Raw genomic sequence first — 21,936 nt, forward strand, 5'->3', positions numbered from 1 at the left:
TTATAAAAATGAAATAACAAAAATACAGAACTTCAAAATCCATACAAATTTATTACAATTCACGACATAAACTTTTTTTTTTAATTCATTTTGAATGTATTTCCCTGATTAATGGTACAATCCTTTGATTTATTGTTCCTTCTAGGATGCCAAAAGAGTTTTTGGGGACATAATTGTGATTCATCATGTGCAGAAAATTGCATTGAAGGAAATTGCTTCCCTGGAAATGGTTCTTGCATTTGGGGATGTAACTCTATCGACTGCTTGCATGATGTCTGCAATAAAATTACTGCAGTTTGTACTGACGGTTGTAATGAACGACGAACAGGCAATCATTGTAATAAGTGTAAGTAATTGTGTAATATAAGTGTTATATATTGATAGATATAAGAAGATGTAGTATGAGTGCCAATGAGCCAACTCTCCATCCAAGTTACAATTTGTAAAAGTAAACTATTTTGGTCAAAGTACGGTCCTCAATTCTTAGCCCTCACTCACACCGAACATCAAGATATAAAGGGCCTCAAAATGAATAGGGTGAAACAGTTTTATTATAGTATCTCACGTTAAAATTGCAGATTTTAATCGATTAATACAAGATTGAGAATTAACTCTTTCACTTTTTCGCTTTATTAAATATGGATGGTTGATATACTCATGCCAGTACTATAATATTGATATGGTTTAATTGAATCAATTGCAATGTTGCTCTTTTTGCTATTCACGACAGGCACAGTTTAAAATCACTCAGATGATCTTCAAACTGGACTGTTTTGAATATATTTGATTTCCGTTTTTATCTTAATAGTCAAAAACGATTTATTTATAGCAGGATGACCAGCGTTGGATGTATAATAGATATTATGATATGGATGATTGTTAAGTTAACACAATAATAAACATAATGTACTCCATGTGTCTATTTGTTTTAGTTTAAAACACAAAGATAAAATATAATTTATAAATCGTTTAATCATAGATAACCTGGCATCATACAGTTTGGTCACACAGATTCCAAGTGGTAGTGTACCTGCTAGTTTAGTTATTGATGGAGATAAATTTTCATGCTCAAGAACTAAAGGATCATCTGTAACATTTCAGGTTGATCTTATGGAAGCAAGCATTGTAACAGGAATATTATTAACATTTGGTGGTATGCTATCTGATTGTTTTAAAATGAATTCTATAATGAATTCTCTGAATATCCACTCAAAGAAAAACTGTATACATCAAAGTCAATGTGATGTTATCAATACGGGTATAGGAAATATCTTAAGTTATAAAAATATCAGTTCACCTATCATTGCGAAATGGACCGTTTCAATTTACGTACGATTTCGAATTAGTTTTAATTGTTACAATTGCAATGACATATTCGCTGTGGTTCTATTTGTATTGTAATTTGTAATATTTGTTAAGATTCTGATAACTTTAAATGTACAATAAAATACACTTTTAGCTGTTATTATAAGGACAAACTATTTTTTTTTAATATTTTTTTTATTCAAATGTGTAACGTTTCATGCAATTAAGCTATTAAGACCAAATTAGCAGTTTGATAAAGTAATTATTGAAGCATTGTACAATGCAAGTGGAGTCTTAACCAAAGGAAGTAATTCCAAATATAATTATTTTAAATCGAATTCATTATTTTGTGTTTGTTATGGTTTCAGTTCTGGTATATATATATAGGAATACATAGGTTTGACCAGCTGTAAAGCTTTTATAATATATAGAATAATGAATGAGACATTTATCAACGTGATCAAAGTGTGAAGAAATGAAACGGTATTAGAAAATTATAGTTTACAGTATGAACTTCAACAATGACTAAAATTCATACCGTATATAGATAGTCAACTGCATAAGGCATGACAAAAACGAAAATTAAATGACCATGCATATAATTTGCATTTCGTATCTATCTTTATAATTTTAGTACCATCTGCACCAAGGTTTTTTTTTTAAATTGAAACTATCCCTTTCGTTTTATGGAACTAAACCTTTATTAAGAAAGGGCCCTTCTTTTGTATTTACAAAACTAAAGCTCACGGACAATTTCTGTCATCCGCTTGTGATGTAACTGCTATGTGCTTTTGGTGGAGTCAAAGCGCTGTACTTGGTGTGATTATATTTTAAACAGTAAAATAATGAGAAACAACTTAGCAATACTAAAGGCTTCAAATCGACAAATGATCATTGAAATTATGTGTATGGTCATTTTTTTTTGGAAAAGTGTAGAGTTATCAAAGACATACATGACATAGGAGAAATCAATTGTAGTACTTCACCTTATACTCTTTAAAACATTTTACATTTTTGAAGTTATTTAACGAAAAACACATTTAAATAGTTGTATATGATTGAATGATTCAACAAATATATTTTAAGGATTTCATATAACTTTTAAGCGTTAAACTAGTCTGTTCTTTTATTCTTCTTGAAAAACCCTTTCATAAAGCTTATATCGCACATCCCATGTTTGACCGATAAAATTGTGGCCATCGAAATGAATTAGTCATTAGTTCATGTGTAGTTCTATTCAATAGTGAGATTGTTAATTTTCTAATTTTAGAAAATAATTCTACTGAAGGAGATCATGCTGTCTACGCTTCAAATACAAGCTCTGGTTGGAAAAGTGGAACTGTTTTATATAAAGAAAAAACATTACCTACTGCAATCAGCTTCTTTGCCATTTTCAGATACTTGACTTATGTACCTCCAGGTGATCCGGATGCTTCTCTTGAAATATGTGAAATTGGGGTTCTTGGTGAGTTTTTCAATCAACACAAAACATTAAAATTTGACAATATTTGAACATCATATGAAGTTGTCTTACTATCATCAAAACACAACCTGTAACATGTAGCTAATGCGCAGGAAAAAAATGAATTGAAATAGCGACATCATCCGTTTGCATGTAGTAAGCAAACAATGGGAATTACAATGTTGTGGCGACATGGACAGGACTCCAAGTTATATCATTTTAGAGTTAATTATAAAATCTTCATTATTTGTTAGCATTTTTTAGTAAATGTGTGTTCCACATCCGTCTATGGTTCTAATGAGATCGTTTTGTTTACATAAAAATGTACGAGGAGGCTGTTACAAAAATGTAAATAAATAGAATCGGTCATGTCGCTTTGGACCTCTACCGATATTTAATAGTATTATGTTGTTAAAAAGATAATGTCCGAAGATAAAATTGGTTCGTATACCATGTATATATGTAAGTTCTATTTATATATTAAGTAAACTGCGTCCTACACAAAAAAATATAACTCTGTCTCAAACGAAATATTCAAATGTTAACTTTTTTTAACAACAATTGGTCTGTTTAACTTATCATATACTTAATTATTGGTAATTTGTACTGTTTCATACCGATGTAACGAAAGAGAGGCCTGGAATAATCAATATTTTGACACAAACTGTTCATTGTGCTTTGCAACTGCAAGTAAAAATACATTGAGTGGAAAAATATCCTATACCTCATTAATTACTATTATAAAGTTTGAGAGGGAATGCGTACATACATGTAGATAGCGACCGTTCATCACAACTAAACCTGAAAAGACATTTACTGGAACAATGAACGGTTCATATTGCATCACTCATTTTCAAGAGAGAATCAGAACATGTTATTTCAATTAGTTGCATGTTCTGTTTGCCAATTTCTTTTAGGCTGTCCACCTACACACTATGGACCTCTTTGTAATAGATCCTGTCCACAAAACTGTAAAGGACCATGTGACCTTGAATCCGGGATTTGTATATTTGGATGTTTAAATGGCTGGACTGGTAATACATGTGCTCAAGGTAAAACACATTTTCAACGTAATCTCAGTAATTGGTCATTTGCGTTTTCATCAAAATCTTTAGAATCAAATCGATCATTTTACAAATGTGGGACACATTATCAATAATCTTTTAAATTATGTATGTCATTAATGTATTTAGGCAGCCGCGAAAATTCAAATGTATATATGGTATTTTTGCGATCAAATTAAAAAAAAAGAAATAAAGGGACAGCAAACGCTAAAGCATTTAGAGCGACAATCGATCAAAACATTTTGTTTTTATATTGTAATCATATTTGTTAAAAACAAGTTATTGTTTTGTATTACACTGTCTTCTATTGTACGTTTTCATTTTTAAGTACCTTTGTGTAAAAAATCGAGATTAAAAATTGGAGGATTGAGATCCTGAGAAAACAAGAATATTTAGTGTGTCTGTCCCATGTGAGGAATTCAGTCAATGATGTCTTTGTTTGGGAATTAGCTTGACATACTACTGTATAGGCACCGTTCTTTGATTGTTGACCGTATGTTGTCCCTCTACGTGTAGATTTCAGCTATCAAACTAATATAAATGCATTTGGTATTTATATATCATTCTAATATCGTATATTATCATAGTTGCAAGCAAAACTGTCAATTTAAAAACAAACATAAATGTAAAAAACATACTTGTAACTGTAGTGTTCCGCGACGAACTAATTATCCTCTTCTAATACATTAATATAATATGTATAAATTATTTCTCTACTTTTTGCAGAATGTCCAACTGGTCAATTTGGAAAAAACTGTTCGGAGTTTTGTGAGGGGTGTTTATCACGTATGTGTAGTAATGTTGATGGTTTATGTGAAAACACAACTGCGTGTAACCCTGGTTATATATATGAAGAATACTGCAACAAAAGTATGTACAGTTTGTGTATTTTGATTCGGAATTCAATTAAATATGTAATACATATCAATTAGTTATGGTAATTTTTAAAATTAACTGCATTTTTAAATATAGTTTGTGTATTGATTGAATTAAGATGTCTTGAAATAAACGAAAAATTCAGAAAAACGATGTTCTCCGACAGCATAATACAACACACAGTCTTTTTCATAACTAGTGTATGTTGACTGTATTATAAAAAAACATTGCCACGTGTAACACTATATTCGTCATCAGTTGGGCATGATAACTCATCCAATTTGACTAGTTTGTTGGGAGTGACAATACAATATTGACATGATTCATACTGATAAAAAGACATACAGATTTCATCAAAACTAAAATCTCCTGGCAGAACTTATGTCCAATGAGGTTTTTTTCGAAATAATGTGTAATGTTGCTTTGATTTATTACATTTATCTTTAGAATGCTAATGTATGATCATAGGGGCCTTAGCTGTCAAATTCATGTTCATCGTTTTGAATCAAATTCTTTTTTTTTTATTTATAACATTCTTAAAATACACAAAAGTATATCCAAGTTCCAATGAGTCTGAAATAATTGCATTGACCCGATAACATACATATTTATATTTAGTCTGTTTTTAGAAATATCAATTATTTTAGTTATATATAATTCATTTGCATTGAAGCATGCGACATGTGGTATTTCGGTAACAACTGTACAAGAAATTGTTATTGCTTGAGGGGACCTTGTAATGTGTTTACAGGAAATTGCCCATTAATGGGTTGTAAAAACGGATGGCAGGGCGAATCATGTGATGAAGGTAAGAAACAAAAGAGAGATACAGATTTTGATCTGTAGTTTTTGTTGTTTCTTCTTGTTATACAACATGTCCATGTGTCTTCGAGTTGTCATATTCCATAGGTCTTAAGATACGAATCTATCCTGGATTGTGACGTCGCCGAATGAGTTGCATCTAATATTTTTGTATTTAACATGAGTACAACGACGAAGGCGACTTTGGAATAGAAATTTCCCACTCTTTCAAAGCTGTTTGAAATTCATAAATCGATTGAGAAAAAAAACAAATATTAATTACAAACTGAAACTGAGGGAACACATCAAATATAAAAGGAGAACAACAACACAACAGAAACACTAAAATGCAATACACACATAAACGAACTACCAGTTAACAACTGCCATTTTCCTGACTTTGAACATGACATTTTAAGAAAACAATGGTTAGCTGAACCGGATTTGCGGTTATCAAAACGTCGCGCTTTAATGGCATTGTTAAACATAACACTGAAATAGCAACATTACATGACAGGACTACAGTGCAAATAAATGCAAGAACATTCAGGACAGAGAAATACACAAATAAACATTACAATAAGTCATTTGGACATAGTTACCAAATGTACATGGCTTATAAATTAACACACCACACGTGCTTTTAATCCAAACAAGACCCACCAGTGACTCTCAGATCAAAATAGTAAAGAAAGCCAAACAAGTAAAATTGTTACGTTGAAGAGCATTGATGACGAAAATTCCAAGAAGATGTGCCAAATACGGCCAATATATATGTATATGTCTGAGATAAGATTGTTTTAGTATTTAGAATAATTCTGACTTTGCAGTAATTTTATAAAAAAGAAATCATATAATTGATTGTCAGTTTTTCTGATTGTATGAGTTTTGAAGGTCTCTTTGGTATCTTTTGTGTCGAGTTGCCATGGTGGTTTTTATTTCGATTGCTTATTGCCTTACATGATGAGTTTAAGGGATACAATTTGTTTACCAAAAACAAAAAGCCATGAATTTGTCGGTATTTAAGTTATTGTGAGTGATATGATAAGAAATTTCAAAGAATAACTATATCATCTATATATATGCATGAAGGAATTAAAAGCTCAGTATATAAATACTTGAAACATTTATCAACAGTAACGACAATAAAATAGAGAATGGAAGCTGGAAAAAACAAAAGTGACAAAAAAGCAAATAAAATGGGTTTTAAATCATGCCAGATAATTATATGCTACAGAACTATTGATAACCACTGTAATAATTAGTCCAGGTGTAGCGGTATTGATCCAGCGCAAGAATTTCAAAATACGTTTGGTGCACTCAGATATTAAACGGTTATTATTATTATTATTCAAAATCAATCAAGCGCAAATTGTGTACAACAAGAGCAATATAATATAGTATACAATAATAAATAGGACAATAATTATATCAAAGAAAAAATAACGCAACCTTTTATGAAAAGAATTCAGTATTTGTGAAAAAAAAGTTCAGAATAATACTAACGTAGAATAAACATTTTCAAGATAGATTATTAATAGAGTTCATGCACTTTGCGTTGATTTTATATTGGCCAGGTTTTACAAATCAGGTTCATCAGATTTAATTCTGTTCCGCTTCAGACTTTTTCGTTGTTTTGGTATCGGACGATTCCATGGATAAAAATCACTGGGTCGGGTAGAATTTATTAATGGACTTCTACCAGATAAATTATCGGCTTCAAGAATTTGGCTGTTTCTGTTATGTATTTCTTTGTTATCTGTGTGTAACAGAAGATGTTACATGATGTCCACTCACTTTCAAGTCCCAAAGTATATAAAGTTAACAGTTTTAGGTCATAGTACGGCGTATACACGGAGCCTAAGCTAACAGCAAACAGCAGAATGCCCCGTATTTTTCTAGTTTTTAACCATTCAAACAGAGAAACCAACGGTTTATTCTACATTAAAAAGAGTGAAACGAGACACACCTTTGAACCATACCATCAAACGTCAACCACTGAACAATATACTCCTAACTGAGGAAAGGTGCACAAAAATGCAACGTCTTCAATCGTTTTAATAGGCGTCAACCTTCAACCAATCCTGAGACTGTAGTGCAACATTACAACATGAAAAACACAATATAAGATATCGATTTGAATGACTTAACTGTATCACAAAGACATTTAAACATAAACAAGTAAGCACACTCTGAACAAATATGTTTGATCTATGACTAAATTTAAAAAGTAAAATCACAAAAATACTTAATTCAGAGGAAAATCAATTCGGAAAGTCTATAATCACATGGTAAAAAAAATGGCTTTGAATAAAACAGCGTACACAGGTAGGTTTTAATATAATAATTTTGGTTTCGGGAGTAAACGTGTTTCACAAAAAAGATATATTTGTTGTTCAGGGTACGAGTATAGAAGTGAAAAGGTGAAAAACCGACTACATACCAAATATAAGAAAGGAGATGTGGTATTATAGCCAATGATACAACACGTCAAAAAACACCATATGACATACAATACTTGCAACCTTAGGCAAGTTACTGTTTGACGTGAACTTGACTGATCGTTGAATTTTCGGTGAAGGATGTTTGACTGATCGATGAGTTATCGGTGATCGTTGACCCATAGGATCTGTCAGATAAGTCAAATAACCTATATGAGAGTTACCGTGACAAAGGTCATCGATCGATCAGTAAATCAAATTTATGCACGGATCCGTAACTTTTGGTGATGATTCTTCTGACGATTTATGTTCTGTGACGTTCTAGTGATTTTCATAGGACAAGTCATTTTTTACACTTTGTATGTGCATGCACGTACAAGTTAGATTAATACCACAGTCACTCTATGCCACGATAGCACTACGATCTGTGAAAACGCAAATTTTGACGATCGTGTATATCGCAGTAAGGTCACAGTGCGGTCGTGGTGAGGTCTTCACGATCGTGATGAGCGTTGCCAACTTTGACCATGTTCTAAACAATCGTGGTGTGGATGTCGCGAAATCAGGTCGTAGTAGAAGGGTATTGAGAGCGCAGTAAGGTCGTGGTAAAATCGTAAAGGTCGCAGTTTCATCGTAGTGAGATCGTAGTGAAAACGCGATTCTAGTCTGAGATTGCGCTACGATCTCACAGCGACATTACTGCGACTTTTCCACGAACATCACCTCCTCACCGCAACTCTACCACGCGTTCACTATGACTATATATCACGCTGTTCAAGACAATGAGACGATTCTAGGACGCCCATGCCGTCCACATCACGCCCTTTTTACAACCTGACTACGTTCATACCACGACCATCATGTGAAATGTCGTTGTCACATGAAATATATAAAAGCTCACCAGGTTTTGTTTGTATGTATGTAATTTTGACTACTTTATCTTTTTCTCCAACGTCTAAACCATGCGTGACGAATCTGTGCCATCCTTACTATTGTTCACTTAAACATTGTCATTTGTTCTTGATGTTCCAGCCATAAATTGTGATTTAGCTTGAATTGGTCCGTCAAACATCTCTACCGGATCATTTTTCGTTACTGGCTATCAGAGCTCTCTCTGCCTCTAGCACAACCCTCCCACTATTATATGACCGTGGTATGAACGTTGTATATTCGTGGCAAGAGAAGCGTGGTAAGATCGTGTTGCAATCGGATAAATCGTAGCATGGTCGTAGTGAGAACGTGACGACTGTAGTAAAATCATGATATTCGTATTGAGGTCACAGGATAAGCGTGGTGAGAACGTGGTATAAACGTAGTGGAATCGTTGTAAAAGCGTTATGAGAACGTAGTAGAATCGCGAAAAGAAAAAGAAAACATTTTTATGCCGCTCATACTGCTACCTCACCACGATCTGAATTTATTTAAGATCAAAGTGAGCGTTGTGAGACCGTGGTCTTGTCTTGCTTAACATACTTGTTCTACAATATAAGATTCAACTAAACCATGTAAACTGCATAATATACGTAACTTATGAATTTAGTTTAAATTTATACCTTTTTCCGTAAAATTGATTTAAAATGGCTATTTTTTTTCAGTTTCAACAAAACATGTTACAGTGGCAGCCACCTCTGTCATATCAACTCAGATTGGTCTTTTCGTCGGAGGCGTTTTGTTAGGAGGTCTGACGACGGCAGCCACATTCTTTTTAGTAAGAATTAAACGAAAACTACGGGAAAAACAAGGTATGGAATTGTGTTATACATAAACATGGATATTGCTACACAGAAATACTTGAAAGACACTTAATACTGTATACCACAAACTAAATCATATAAACTGTTTGGTAAAATATCGAATTCACCGAAACTGATATCTTTTATTACTGTCGTGGACTAAAACGCACGTCTGACGTATCGATTTCCCATTTTTGAATGGGTAAATTATCAATACACTAATGTTTTACCCTGGTCTATGATTGCTGTTGGCGTGATTTGTACAGCGTTTTGAGTTTTTTTTTGTTCTTAATAATCTTCTTTGGTTTTTTAAAATATGTTGATTTGTATACACTGACGAGACTAGTGTCGACGACACCTGCGTCTTGCTTATAAAATTATTTGCCTGGAATCTTTGATGAGGTTATTTTTTACCATACAAATCATTTAATTAAGATGCTTGTGTATATAGAAATTTATTTTTGAAATAACAACAGTTTGCCCAAACTTTAATTAAAAGTAAAATTAGAAAATTCATTATTACATTATATCTAAATTTTTATATAGATTGATTTTTCACTTGAATTAAAGTAATTTAAAGTTCCCCGTCAGAATTTTTTTTATGAATAAAAGACGTATTTCAATACAGAAATTCAAAATTTCCCATTAAATACAATTGACAATGTCTTAAATCATTATGAAGAATCAGCAATTCGTATGTATTAGTGACAAGACGCCATCGTATGACCATCTACATGTGCCATTCAATTTGTGCATGTTTTGAGCCTATGTTGCCAAAATGAATGCTTTTACAGTTTCACAAATACAAGATACCACTGCATCCTGGTAGTATGTATATGTAATAATGTATTTTTAGTGGCATTCCGCAACACAGATGACAAAAACCACACCAAGACTGTTTTGTCAGCCACTGCATCGTTATTAAACCGTTTAGTGTTTATATAATGTACTAACTGTATTGTTTGTTAGGACACCCCTTTTCTGGAACTGTATTCTGACTCTGAGCCGATCACTGTTTGCTACAACTCCTTAATGTCGCGTTCTTAGTAATGACATAGCAAATACCAATTTCAAAGTCCTGGCCTGTGTTCTTACCCATGTACAATATCTAGCATTCAAAACAAACAGGCTACTTCAAATCATGCACTGATGAGGTTTCAGATCTTTTGTTTGATTCATATGTTAGTCTTAACTGCACAATGGAAGATTATTTTGAAGTTCATGGAAATTGGAGAATATTTATTTTTTATTAGTAATTCATTTCATTGTTCTATTTATATCGTAAAGGCTGGTTATATTTTGTGACACTTTATGTAAACCTGGTTCTTAATTGAATTTGTTCTGTTTTGTAACCATTTTCATCAGTTCTCTTTAACCTTTCAACGTTTGACTGTTGCAATTGTTTGTTTCCAATACACTAACAATATTGTGATTTCTAAAGCACTTTGTACAAGCGTTTATTGTGATTGAAATCATGCATGTAATTCCAGAAAAGAACAAAAATTCACAAATGTTTTGATACTTTCAAAATAATATTTGTTGTAGGAAAAGAAAACAAAACAGATAAAACACAACGGTATGAATTTGTATTACATTACTGTTAACTTAAACATTCGGAAATGTGGAATAGAGTATCTTTACCAAAAGACGATTTGTCAAATCTTCTTTTGGTCAAGAAATAAACGACGTTACAATATTGCTCCAATTAAAGAGTCAGTTAAAATAATAGCAAACACGACTAAATTGTGTAAAAAATGAAAAATAATACGATCTTTACATCTATTGTTTTCAACATTACTAACATACTAAGGTGTAGGAAGAAATCGATTGAACTTTCCTAAGATGTATCAAGGGAACGACAAAAAGATAACTTTTTTTATTCAATCAAGGATCATCAGCAAAATTGAAATTTTCCAAACAAAACTTGACTTACAGTTAGTCAATTCTTGAAAAGCAACACATACACAAATTTGATAGGATCGGTATAACGGTTAAAATAGCTCACAAACGTTAAGCATAAGGCACCATTAAATCTATCTCATTTTAAGTACCATAACTTCTGATCATCAAACATCAAATTTGATTGTTTTAAACTTTACCTTTATCTAATTATGAGAAATAGCAATTCAGTGGATTTTTGATGTATTACTCGATTTATCACCTGGATCAATATTGTATACAGTCGTCAGATATATTTGTTATTTTACTGTCCTTTTGCGTTATATTCTAAAACAAAATAACCAACTTTTCAGGCATAGGTAATTCAATGAGAATTTCCAAATTTAAACATGTTAAATCTGCATGCATTCATCAACATGATCTTAACTGGTGTTATGATATAAACAGCTGTTTTACCTTTGCTACGTTCCGGTAAAATTCAGAATCAAACTCAAACATAATACTAGTTATTTCCACTGGAATTATAAAACAACAGTAATTCTTCAGATTATTACATAAGAAGGAGGCAAAAGATACCAATGAGGCAATCCAACCCATAAGTCGAGAATAAACTTTACAACGCCGTGGCTTAAATAGAAAAAAAACGAAAAGACAAACAATTGTACACAAAACGTAACATTGACAACGGGAGATTTAGAAACACGAACCCTACAAAACACTTGGGGTCATCTCAGGTGCTCTAGAAAGGTTAGCAGATCCTGCTCCACATATGGCATACATCGCGTATTTTGACAGTAACAAAATCACTGAATAATTCAATTACTTCACAAACCAAACGTTAAGACGTTTGATATTAATAATATGATTAATTTATTTTCGTAGTAATGGGCAGCAACAGTATGACGATGTTCAAATGGAAAATGTATCTAGTACCTATCAAGATCTTATGACACATCAAACACGTCCAACATCAAATGACTATGATCAGATAAACACAGCATATGTTAATCAATAAGCAGTTAACAGTGCTTTTTCTAAAATAAGACAATGTGCACCATTTAGATTACATAAGTAATAAAATGATACAATTGAGCCGGAAGGACATACGATATTGAAATCATAAAACTATTTTTGTGTAATTGACTGGTCTTAAAAGGAAATATGAACAGTATGAATATGTAAATTCAGAAATGATTGCAAGCAAGTATCATTGCAAATTGTGATGAATGGACTAAAATGCAAAATGAAATATTGCGATATTAGATATTAGAAAAATTTCCATTCAATGATAGGGATTCGATATGAAATTGTGATTTTTTTTGTATAGCGATATTCATTCAGTAGCATTATTACCATTCATAAAAACCTAGAAAAATTCCTTAACTTACAGTTGTCATGATGATGAGCATATGTGAATGCTCTTTTGTTCCGACGTTGCAAAGATCCGGGCGGAAATCACTAACTAGCACAAAAGTTCCGGAGGAACTTATTAACTAGTTACTTTGGTCTTCCTCTGGTTTAAAAGTTCCATCTGAACAAAGTGACTAGTTAAAAAGTTCCTTTATGCCAAATTATTCAAAACCGGAACTAACAAACTAGCCCAAAAGTTCCAACGGAACTTATCAACCAGGCAGAAAGTTCCATTTGGAGAATTGATGCAAAGTAAAAGCGCAACATAGTATATTTGAACCTTTCACAGGGAAACCAAGATACTGATTACAAAAATCAAAAGGAACTTATCAACTATTCACAAAGTTCCTCTTTGGCAAATAAGTCAAAACCGGAACTAACAAGTATGATTTGCTCTTATATATACTGATACTCATTCTTCACCCTATTTCTACAAAAAACTAACTACATTGATCTGGGACTTTTCAACTAGCTACTTTTTTCCAGAACTTTTCGACTGCACTCGGAATAAAACAACTAGTTGGAAAATTCCCCCGGAACGAAATAACTAGTTGAAAAGTTCCGTCGGAACAAAATAACTGACGGAACATAGTGGCTGTTACACATATACTCTTCCTGGGTTTTTTTATTACTGTGTATTATAAGTATAGATTATAGGATTTCCAGAAAATCGTTCTCGCAAAAAATCCTCCTTCGCGGTTCATAATGTTATCCGTTCAATATTATTTTTCCAAAGTCATGCGTTTTCGCTTATAAATGACGATACCATTTAAACATAAGAACAAGTGATATGACTGCCTATAACATAATAAAAAAACACTCCACAAATGATCAAATGACATGGAAATGTTAGATCATCGTACATGTACGGCCTTCCACAAGTGTTAAATCTAACACCGCATAATCATCTTTAAAATGCGCCGAAAAGACTTATGTAAATCGATTAAAAAAAAAAGAAACTAACTGCGGGGTTAAACATATAAGCGGAAACACAACCCTCGCCCTAACAGTTATGTAACAGTAAAAAACATATGTACATCATATGAACTATAAAACTCGTGACAGAGACCATATTCATCCCAACAACAAGAAGACACTTTAAAAGATCTGTGAGTACTTGCAGTTACTGGAAGCTAGCCCAAAGCCATGGTTAAACTAATAAAACAAAATCATTCATCTACGTATACAAACCTGATACCTTTGATAACTAACTACGACCAAAATCCAAAAATAACGACTTCTTAGGTAGTACTACTAGTACGTTTTTACTGGCAAGTGAACAGGTCATTTTTCCATTGTAGATAACTATAAATTGTCAGAATTTGTTTTAACAGTTTCTTTTTTTTCAAAATCCTAGGTTCGTGCAAATAACACATATAACAAGGAAAATAAAATTTTATCATTTTTAAAGTTTCTTTCATAATGAATGGGGTCATAGTTGTAAGAAACGGAAAATAATAAAAAAAAAAAACGATGATCTAGAACATACATACCATACCGACTAACAACTTCCATATCAGAACATTCTGTTGATGCTTCCTTATATTGTTGACGATTGAAACGCTAGTAATTCAATGATATCGTGAATACATTGGGGTTCGTGTTGTTTATTCTTTGGTTTTTTTATGTTGTCGCATGTGTACTTTTGTTTGTTAGCCCTTTTCATTTTTAGCCATGGCGTTGTCAATTTATGTCCGATTTATGAGTTTGACTGTCCCTTTTTGGTATCTTTCATTCCCTTTGTTAACATCACAATATCGCCGTTGTTCATTCTATATCTTAATATATCCTAAAACAAGCTTATGGTCCCCGTTTAGAAAATAAAGGTAGGTGAAGACACTTAAAAGGGTCACAAAGTGTTCAACCAAAGAAGTTGAATAATTTATTATATCAAATATTTTCACAATAACGGTTATACCACATTTAGGCAGTACTGCAGAAAATATTGATCTGATATTTAAACTATTATAAAAAGAACATTTATTATAGAAAAAAATGTTTGCTTCTTTGTTTGTTTGAATATTTTTTTGTGAGCTAAATAGATTAAGTATAATTAATATCATCCAACCAATAAACTTGTATAGTGTTATGATAGCAGTGTAACAATGCCTCGGAATGATACGCTTAGTTCCCTGCTTCTGAGCTTTCTGTTATCAAACGTTTACATCACCTGTAATAAGTGAGCAATATATTTGGTAAAAAGTTGTACATTCTTTTCAAATTGTATATTGCATTTGCCTGTTGGCTTAGACTGTTTTTAAAGATGGAGTCAGATGAATTTTGATCTTTACGTATTATGTTTTCTCGATCTGGAATAAGCAACTTGTATTTGAGGGGGAATAGTGCTGTTTAATCTTTAAATTTATAAAGAATATTAGCCAAAAACATATAATGTATGACGTGTGCACAATACATCGTTTTTTCTAGTGTTGTAAGTGTTGTGAATGGCAAAGAAAACTGTAAATGTAATTACTTTGTTAAATTTCACATTTTATCGACATAATTGTTCGAGTGTCAACATCTTTTTTTTCTCATTGGCAATCATACCGCATCGTTTCATGTTCACTTGAACTTTAAACTAGATCATGCATATCTTTCCACAAGATAACGACAGAAAATTTTAGTTAGCATGTATCATGTTTATGATATTTTAAAGTATGTCATAATATTTCATTGACAAAAACCTACTAGATTCCCTTTAATTCCTATCAAATTTTTAGTTGTTTGTCTTTAAAAGGTATCTACACAAAATGCGAATTGAATTGTTAAACTATAGGAAGTAATCGTTCAAATACTGCCTTGTTATTTTATTTTTGTTGTACTTCTATTTTTTCTTCGTGCGAGGTAAATTAGTAGTTAGTAAAACTATTATTAATATAAAAAAGAAGATGTGGTATGATTGCCAATGAGACAACTATCCACAAAAGACCAAAATGACACAGACATTAACAACTATAGGTCACCGTACGGCCTTCAACAATGAGCAAAGCCCATACCGCATAGTCAGCTATAATACGCCCCGATAAGACAATGTAAAACAATTCAAACGAGAAAACTAACGGCCTTATTTATGTAAAAAATGAACGAAAAACAAATATGTAACACACTGACTTGGGACAGGCACATACATAAATAATGTGGTGGGGTTAAACATGTTAGTGGGATCCCAACCCTCCCCTTACCTGGGACAGTGGTATAACAGTACAACATAAGAACGAACTATAAAAATCAGTTGAAAAAGGCTTAACTCATCAGATGGACAAAAATACAAGTATTATTAAGCCATTTTACAATTACACAATATATTTTTTATATACTGATTACCTTTTTTAGATTTTACAGTTATGTATAATCTAGATGATCCTAGCTTATATTTCGCTGAGGTTACACTTAATTTTTATATATGATCTGATAATTAGTTAATCAATATTTGTTCATTTATGGATATGTGCAGAAAGAAATGATCATTGAAATCTTGAAACGGCTTAATAAAGTAGAGATCTAACATTTTCATTGTATTGATTAGAATTACATTGGATTCTAATTTTGATCTGTTTACTGCGACATATAATACTGAAAACATACTATGCCAATTGGATATCTCTCCACAAAAGACAAAATGACGTAAAATTTACCCAACAATAAATCATCGCATGGTCTTTAAGTGTTTACTTCCTGTACATATTGATTCTAAAGTAATACAGATCGAATTTCTTTTTATACGAATGTTAATTCCTTCTTTTACTTATAATAACATTTTGATAGTTATGGTTTGACGAGATTCATTATATTTGATATTATATTGTGCGTGTTTCTTAATCATTACTATCATTTATAATGCAAAGTAAGTTGTGTGTTTTGCTCTTTTTTTATTGTTATCTTATAACCTGGTCACTTTTAGCTCACTAAAGTAAGAAAAATCGATGAATGAAATGTAAAAACAAATTTTTGCTCAGTAAAAAATAGGTAGAATAGTTTTACATCGGTCCGCTCTATTAAATTAAATTAATAAGAATGAGAACCCTAATTTACATTTTTTACTCAAAGTATTGTGTGTTAAACATCGTTTATTCCTAAAATAAAAACAAGCAAGAATGATTTTCCGATTTCATAACTGTAAGAAACGATTTTTCTCAATATCTATCATTGTTTTTGTAAAATAAAGATAACAGACTTAAAGTTTAAAGTTATAAGCCTTGTATCTTTGGTGAGTTTTTATAACCACTGGGTCCATGCCACTGCTGGTATGGGTTCCTCTCCAAGTGTATCACCATATCAGTAGTCAGTGATATCATATTTATTTTTCAATTTTACGTAACGCGGAATTTACTTTATTCAGTCATACAGTGTAAAATGAGTGGACCCAATATTGCCTAAGTGAGTTGCAACTTAAAATTCTAAATATAACTTTTCATTTTACCAACGGATAATTTACGATTTTTTGTTGTTGTTGTAAATCATGTCAATACAAAAGCACTCGCTACAGTACCTAAACACAGTCAACCAGCAGTGGTATTGACCCATGCCATGCAAAACATCTTGTGCTGATATTCATTTAAACAGTCCGATTCTTCCGCAAAAATAAATAATTCTATTTCTACCTAATTTCTGGTTGTAGGTTTGTTATCAGCTGTTTGTCATGTTTTAAGAATTGTTTTGTTCTATCCATTTTAAATTTTGCATTGCTGGTTTGCAAGATGCAAATTACGTAGCAGTTTTAGGAAAGCTTAATTTGTTGTTTGCTGAAGTGACGTCCAGTTACAAAAATTCATGTATATTTAGAAAGAAATGACGAATAAAACTAAAGGAGATGAAGGGTCAAGTGAGCTTAAAAGATAGATACTTTATTCTCTAAAAAAACTAAATACAAGTTTATAGAGAAACATACAATAAAAATATATACACAATAGTTAAGGTAAACAAATACAGTAACTTTTTAAAAAGTACAAAATTATGATTTACCTAGTCTGTATAATCTTTGATTGCGCCTTGACTTTTCTGTTTTGCCTGCATTCGTTACCAAATCATGATTTATTCAATTTCCGTTTTTGTGTATTGATGTGAAATATTAATCCACATGAAAAAATTGCTTTCATTTTGTATAAGCATGACATATTTTAAACGCATATTCTCTATAAATATATGAGTAACTGCTAAATAAAACAGTATGCATTGCAGCTCATTTAGATTTTAGTAGTGAATGAGATTAAGAAAAATTGGGGTTGATAGTATTTAAAGAAAGTTGCGGGTCTATTAGCGTGCTTAATTTTGTGTGTCCGTAAAAGTTAGTGTACCCGACCTGTTAAAAGTGTTTTATTTAAAAATTTGAATTATACGTCAGTTAAATCTTTCCACAAGATACCTTCAAAAGGATTCAGAAAGCACATGATTTGTTCATTAACCTTTAAAGCTTGTATCAAAATTCAATTGAAAACACTCTCGACTTCCACGTCTGTTGTTATTACAGTATTCAGGTTTTTATCACTTAAATGTTATATTCATTTCAAAAAGATACTTGCATGTTTATTGCTACTTAACATTCCTTAAAATGTTCCTAATGTTACTATTCCTTGATCCAGGTTAATTTGTAATCATTCAACTTAAGTGTAATAAAAAAAAATAATAATGAGCCATTTGTTGAAAACAAGTTGTATTTCTTATATTTAAAAAAATGTCACGTTTTGTTCAGCTTGCTTTCGTATAACATCATAAAAATGAATCTTACTTTAATCTTAATTGTATTTTCCTATCGGTGTATAACTGATGTACTTTAGAGGGCTAACAAATTATTCAAATTGATTTCCCAAAGATGTTAGTTATGGTATTTGTACATGTCTATCATTAACGACATTGGTGCCTTAATATAATATTGAAATTATAAGAGAATTTATGAAATGATCTAACATATTCAAGTTATCAATAAATTAAGGTCAAACAGTACCGGTTAATTTTATATTTCTTAACGATAAAACACATTATTGTTTACTTCCTGTACATGTTAATCGACGAACACTTCAAGTTTCTACATGAAGTTTTATCATTTTTGTTGTAATTGTTTTAACTGACAGATAATAAGTTTCGTTTGGACGTGTTCCATTAGATGTGCTACTATGTCATGTGATCTTCTTATTTTCATAGCTGTTTCAGCACAAGGTAAGTTTTTTTTTGCGTATTATTGTTTTTAACTTTTCATCGAATTTTTTTTTACACAAAGATGAAAAACAAATAAAGGAAATATATCGGCGGCATTTTTAAATCTTAATCGCCTTTGAGACCAAAAATTGATTTGTGACCTCTTCATCCTTGTATTAAGGTGTTCGAGGTGGAAGTAATGGAGTTAGTAGATATGGTTTAAGTCAAGCGCTTGGAAGGGTTCAGAACTTTCTGCTCCATAAGTTACCAATTCATTGTTAATTCCATTGATACACGTTGATCAGACATTTCTGGTGTTTACAGATTGCAAAAAATAACTCTAATTATTGATTCTGGGTATGCTCATTTTTGAAACCCTGGTCATACTGGGAAGTGTCGATGACTTGAGGGCTTGAGGAAAAATTGTACTGTTAATGTTTACTCCATTACTCTCAACTCGAATATCTTAATACAAGATTTTAGACGTCACAAATCATTGTTTGGTTTCATAGGAGATTCCGGTTTTAGAATGTCTTCGATATGTTTAACAAATGCAAAGTTAAAACTTTACTCATATTTGTACTGTTGCTTTAACAAGTTTGCCGATGTATCGATTATATTCTGTAACAAAAAAATAGAAAGAATTCTAAGAATGGTAATTCAAATTCAGACACGATTATTCTTTTCGTATTTATTTGAAGTGGAATAAGTGTAATTACACTTAATATTTATTTCAAATAATAAGAAATACATAATTGTACTTTAAATTATATATTTATTTTTTTTTAGTTTGAACTCACACATTTTTTAACGTTTAGTATGTAGAAATTTGATACACAATGTGGGCAAGTTTTTTGTACTTTATTCTTTTGATCGACAACTATTTTCATTTTTGTTTTGAGTTTTGAGATTGTTTTTGACATACTAACCCAAATTTGTCTTTACAAGTGAAACTTTTGTTTTAAAGAACCTTGCACGGTTTGGTAGTGCTAGACAGAGTACAACAATTGCTGGTGCTGGTCCACAAAATGCAATTAACCCACCGATATCAAATGAATGGAGTTTAACGAAATGTACACACACAGTGTTTGATCGAACTCCAGCTTGGTGGATGTTCAATATTTCGTATGGAATTGTATTCATCACAGATATCAAGATATACTATAGAGAACACTGTACGTATGCATTGGGTATCTAACTATTTTTTTATTCATTTTATTGTGGAGCTGCCATAATATCAGTTTGTTAAACATATATATTACACTGTATGCGTCTTTTAACTTGACTTGCAATGCAGATCAAACGTGTTTGTTTTTTTGTTTTTTTTTGTCGTGAAGCCATCATCTATGGGTTTTTTTTTGTCAAGTAAGAGTAATGATAATGTGTGATTACTTCATATTCAAATCATAATTCATAATGTAGTTCTGAGATTCGGAAGGTAAAAAATGTATAAATGCTAAGACGAATTTGAAAATAAAATAAAATAACTCGAGATTCAGAATACAGCATTTGCATCAATCAGAGGCAATCCTTTGAGTTGCGAAGCTGCAAATGTTCAGGAAATTAATTTAAATAAATTAATGCTAAATGTACTGTATATCTGATGTATTTTATACACTTACCACTTCTTAAACATGACATTTTTATCCAATGATTTTGGTAAATTTAAATAACACACTTCTAGTGCAGCAAATATAAACCTGTAATGCTTAACATTCATTTCACATTCAGGAAATTTCTGACATGTCAGTATTATACATAAAAGCTGTCTTCTGATTTCAATATATAGACAATGAACACCTAAACATTTTTTTTTTTGTATAGGCATATAATTATCCTGTGTTTGTGACTTTTATTTAAAAAATTTGTTTAAGAAAGTCACCCTTTTGTCGGTTTTTTACACACATTATAGTCGGGAAAAAAATATCAATCAACGAACTATAGTTGCTGTTATTGCAGAACGTTTTTACCGTTATTTATTTAATTTTAAGTTACGTTATCACAGTGTCACAAAACATTGATTTATTAAAATTGTCTTTATTTAACGCAAAACAAATTTCTAAATCTATATAAAATTAGCATTTTTACTAGTGTATTTCAATGCAATAGACATACACCATTCCCTTAATGTTCATCATACTATAGTGTATATAATAATACGTTGACTGAATATTAAAATTGGTAAGCTTGAAATCGTTTATACGTGTACCTGTAGTTGAAATATCGCAAGTATGGATCAAATTGGAATGGTGAGAAATGAAACAATTCAGTGTGTTGGTAACATTCAATAATTCTGTTCACTCAAGTCTGAACTTTCATTTACAATTGATGAATTTTTAAGATATAGAATAGTATGCGGTTAAAAATAAGCTACTTTCAAATTAGTTGATAAAAGCCAGAAAGTGTTTGAGAAGGTTTTCAAGTTTCTATATCTCAACACATAATTAGAGTGTAACATAATATAAAAATCTTTTCAAAAATACATTTATTTAATTCTTAAACAAGAATAAAATCGTTTCAGAAATTGTTGGATAAATGAGATCCGATTATTTCTTATATATGGTTTAAAACTCTTTTTTCAAAAAATCAAAAAAATCAAATAATGAATCTTGATTGCTAGAATACTATACAAACTATTTCTCTATTAAATTTATATATGCATACAGAACATAAACGTGATAATTACTGATTGTAACAACTAACGTTTAGAGACGAAAATGTACTAGCCTCTAAATTAAACCATGTATAATACAGCTTTACGTACATGTATGTAGAAACTGGTACTAGTATATGTTATTGCAGTTCAACGACGA

General features: G+C 31.4%; 1 protein-coding gene across 1 annotated transcript in view; it reads left to right on the forward strand.

Moving 5' to 3' along the window:
* The window catches only part of LOC139487913 (platelet endothelial aggregation receptor 1-like), a 36,269-nt gene extending 23,305 nt beyond the window's left edge, over positions 1-12,964 (forward strand). Inside the window, exons 5-13 of the mRNA XM_071273147.1 lie at positions 146-346; positions 980-1,153; positions 2,576-2,770; positions 3,685-3,819; positions 4,558-4,701; positions 5,381-5,515; positions 9,545-9,691; positions 11,228-11,258; positions 12,464-12,964. Of these exons, the coding sequence (XP_071129248.1) occupies positions 146-346; positions 980-1,153; positions 2,576-2,770; positions 3,685-3,819; positions 4,558-4,701; positions 5,381-5,515; positions 9,545-9,691; positions 11,228-11,258; positions 12,464-12,596 (1,295 nt within the window). The 3' untranslated portion in view covers positions 12,597-12,964. The remainder of the gene's footprint in view (positions 1-145; positions 347-979; positions 1,154-2,575; positions 2,771-3,684; positions 3,820-4,557; positions 4,702-5,380; positions 5,516-9,544; positions 9,692-11,227; positions 11,259-12,463) is intronic.
* The last annotated feature ends 8,972 nt before the right edge of the window (positions 12,965-21,936 follow it).

Source organism: Mytilus edulis, chromosome 1, assembly GCF_963676685.1.
Source record: "Mytilus edulis chromosome 1, xbMytEdul2.2, whole genome shotgun sequence".
Classification (NCBI taxonomy): Eukaryota; Metazoa; Mollusca; class Bivalvia; order Mytilida; family Mytilidae; genus Mytilus; species Mytilus edulis.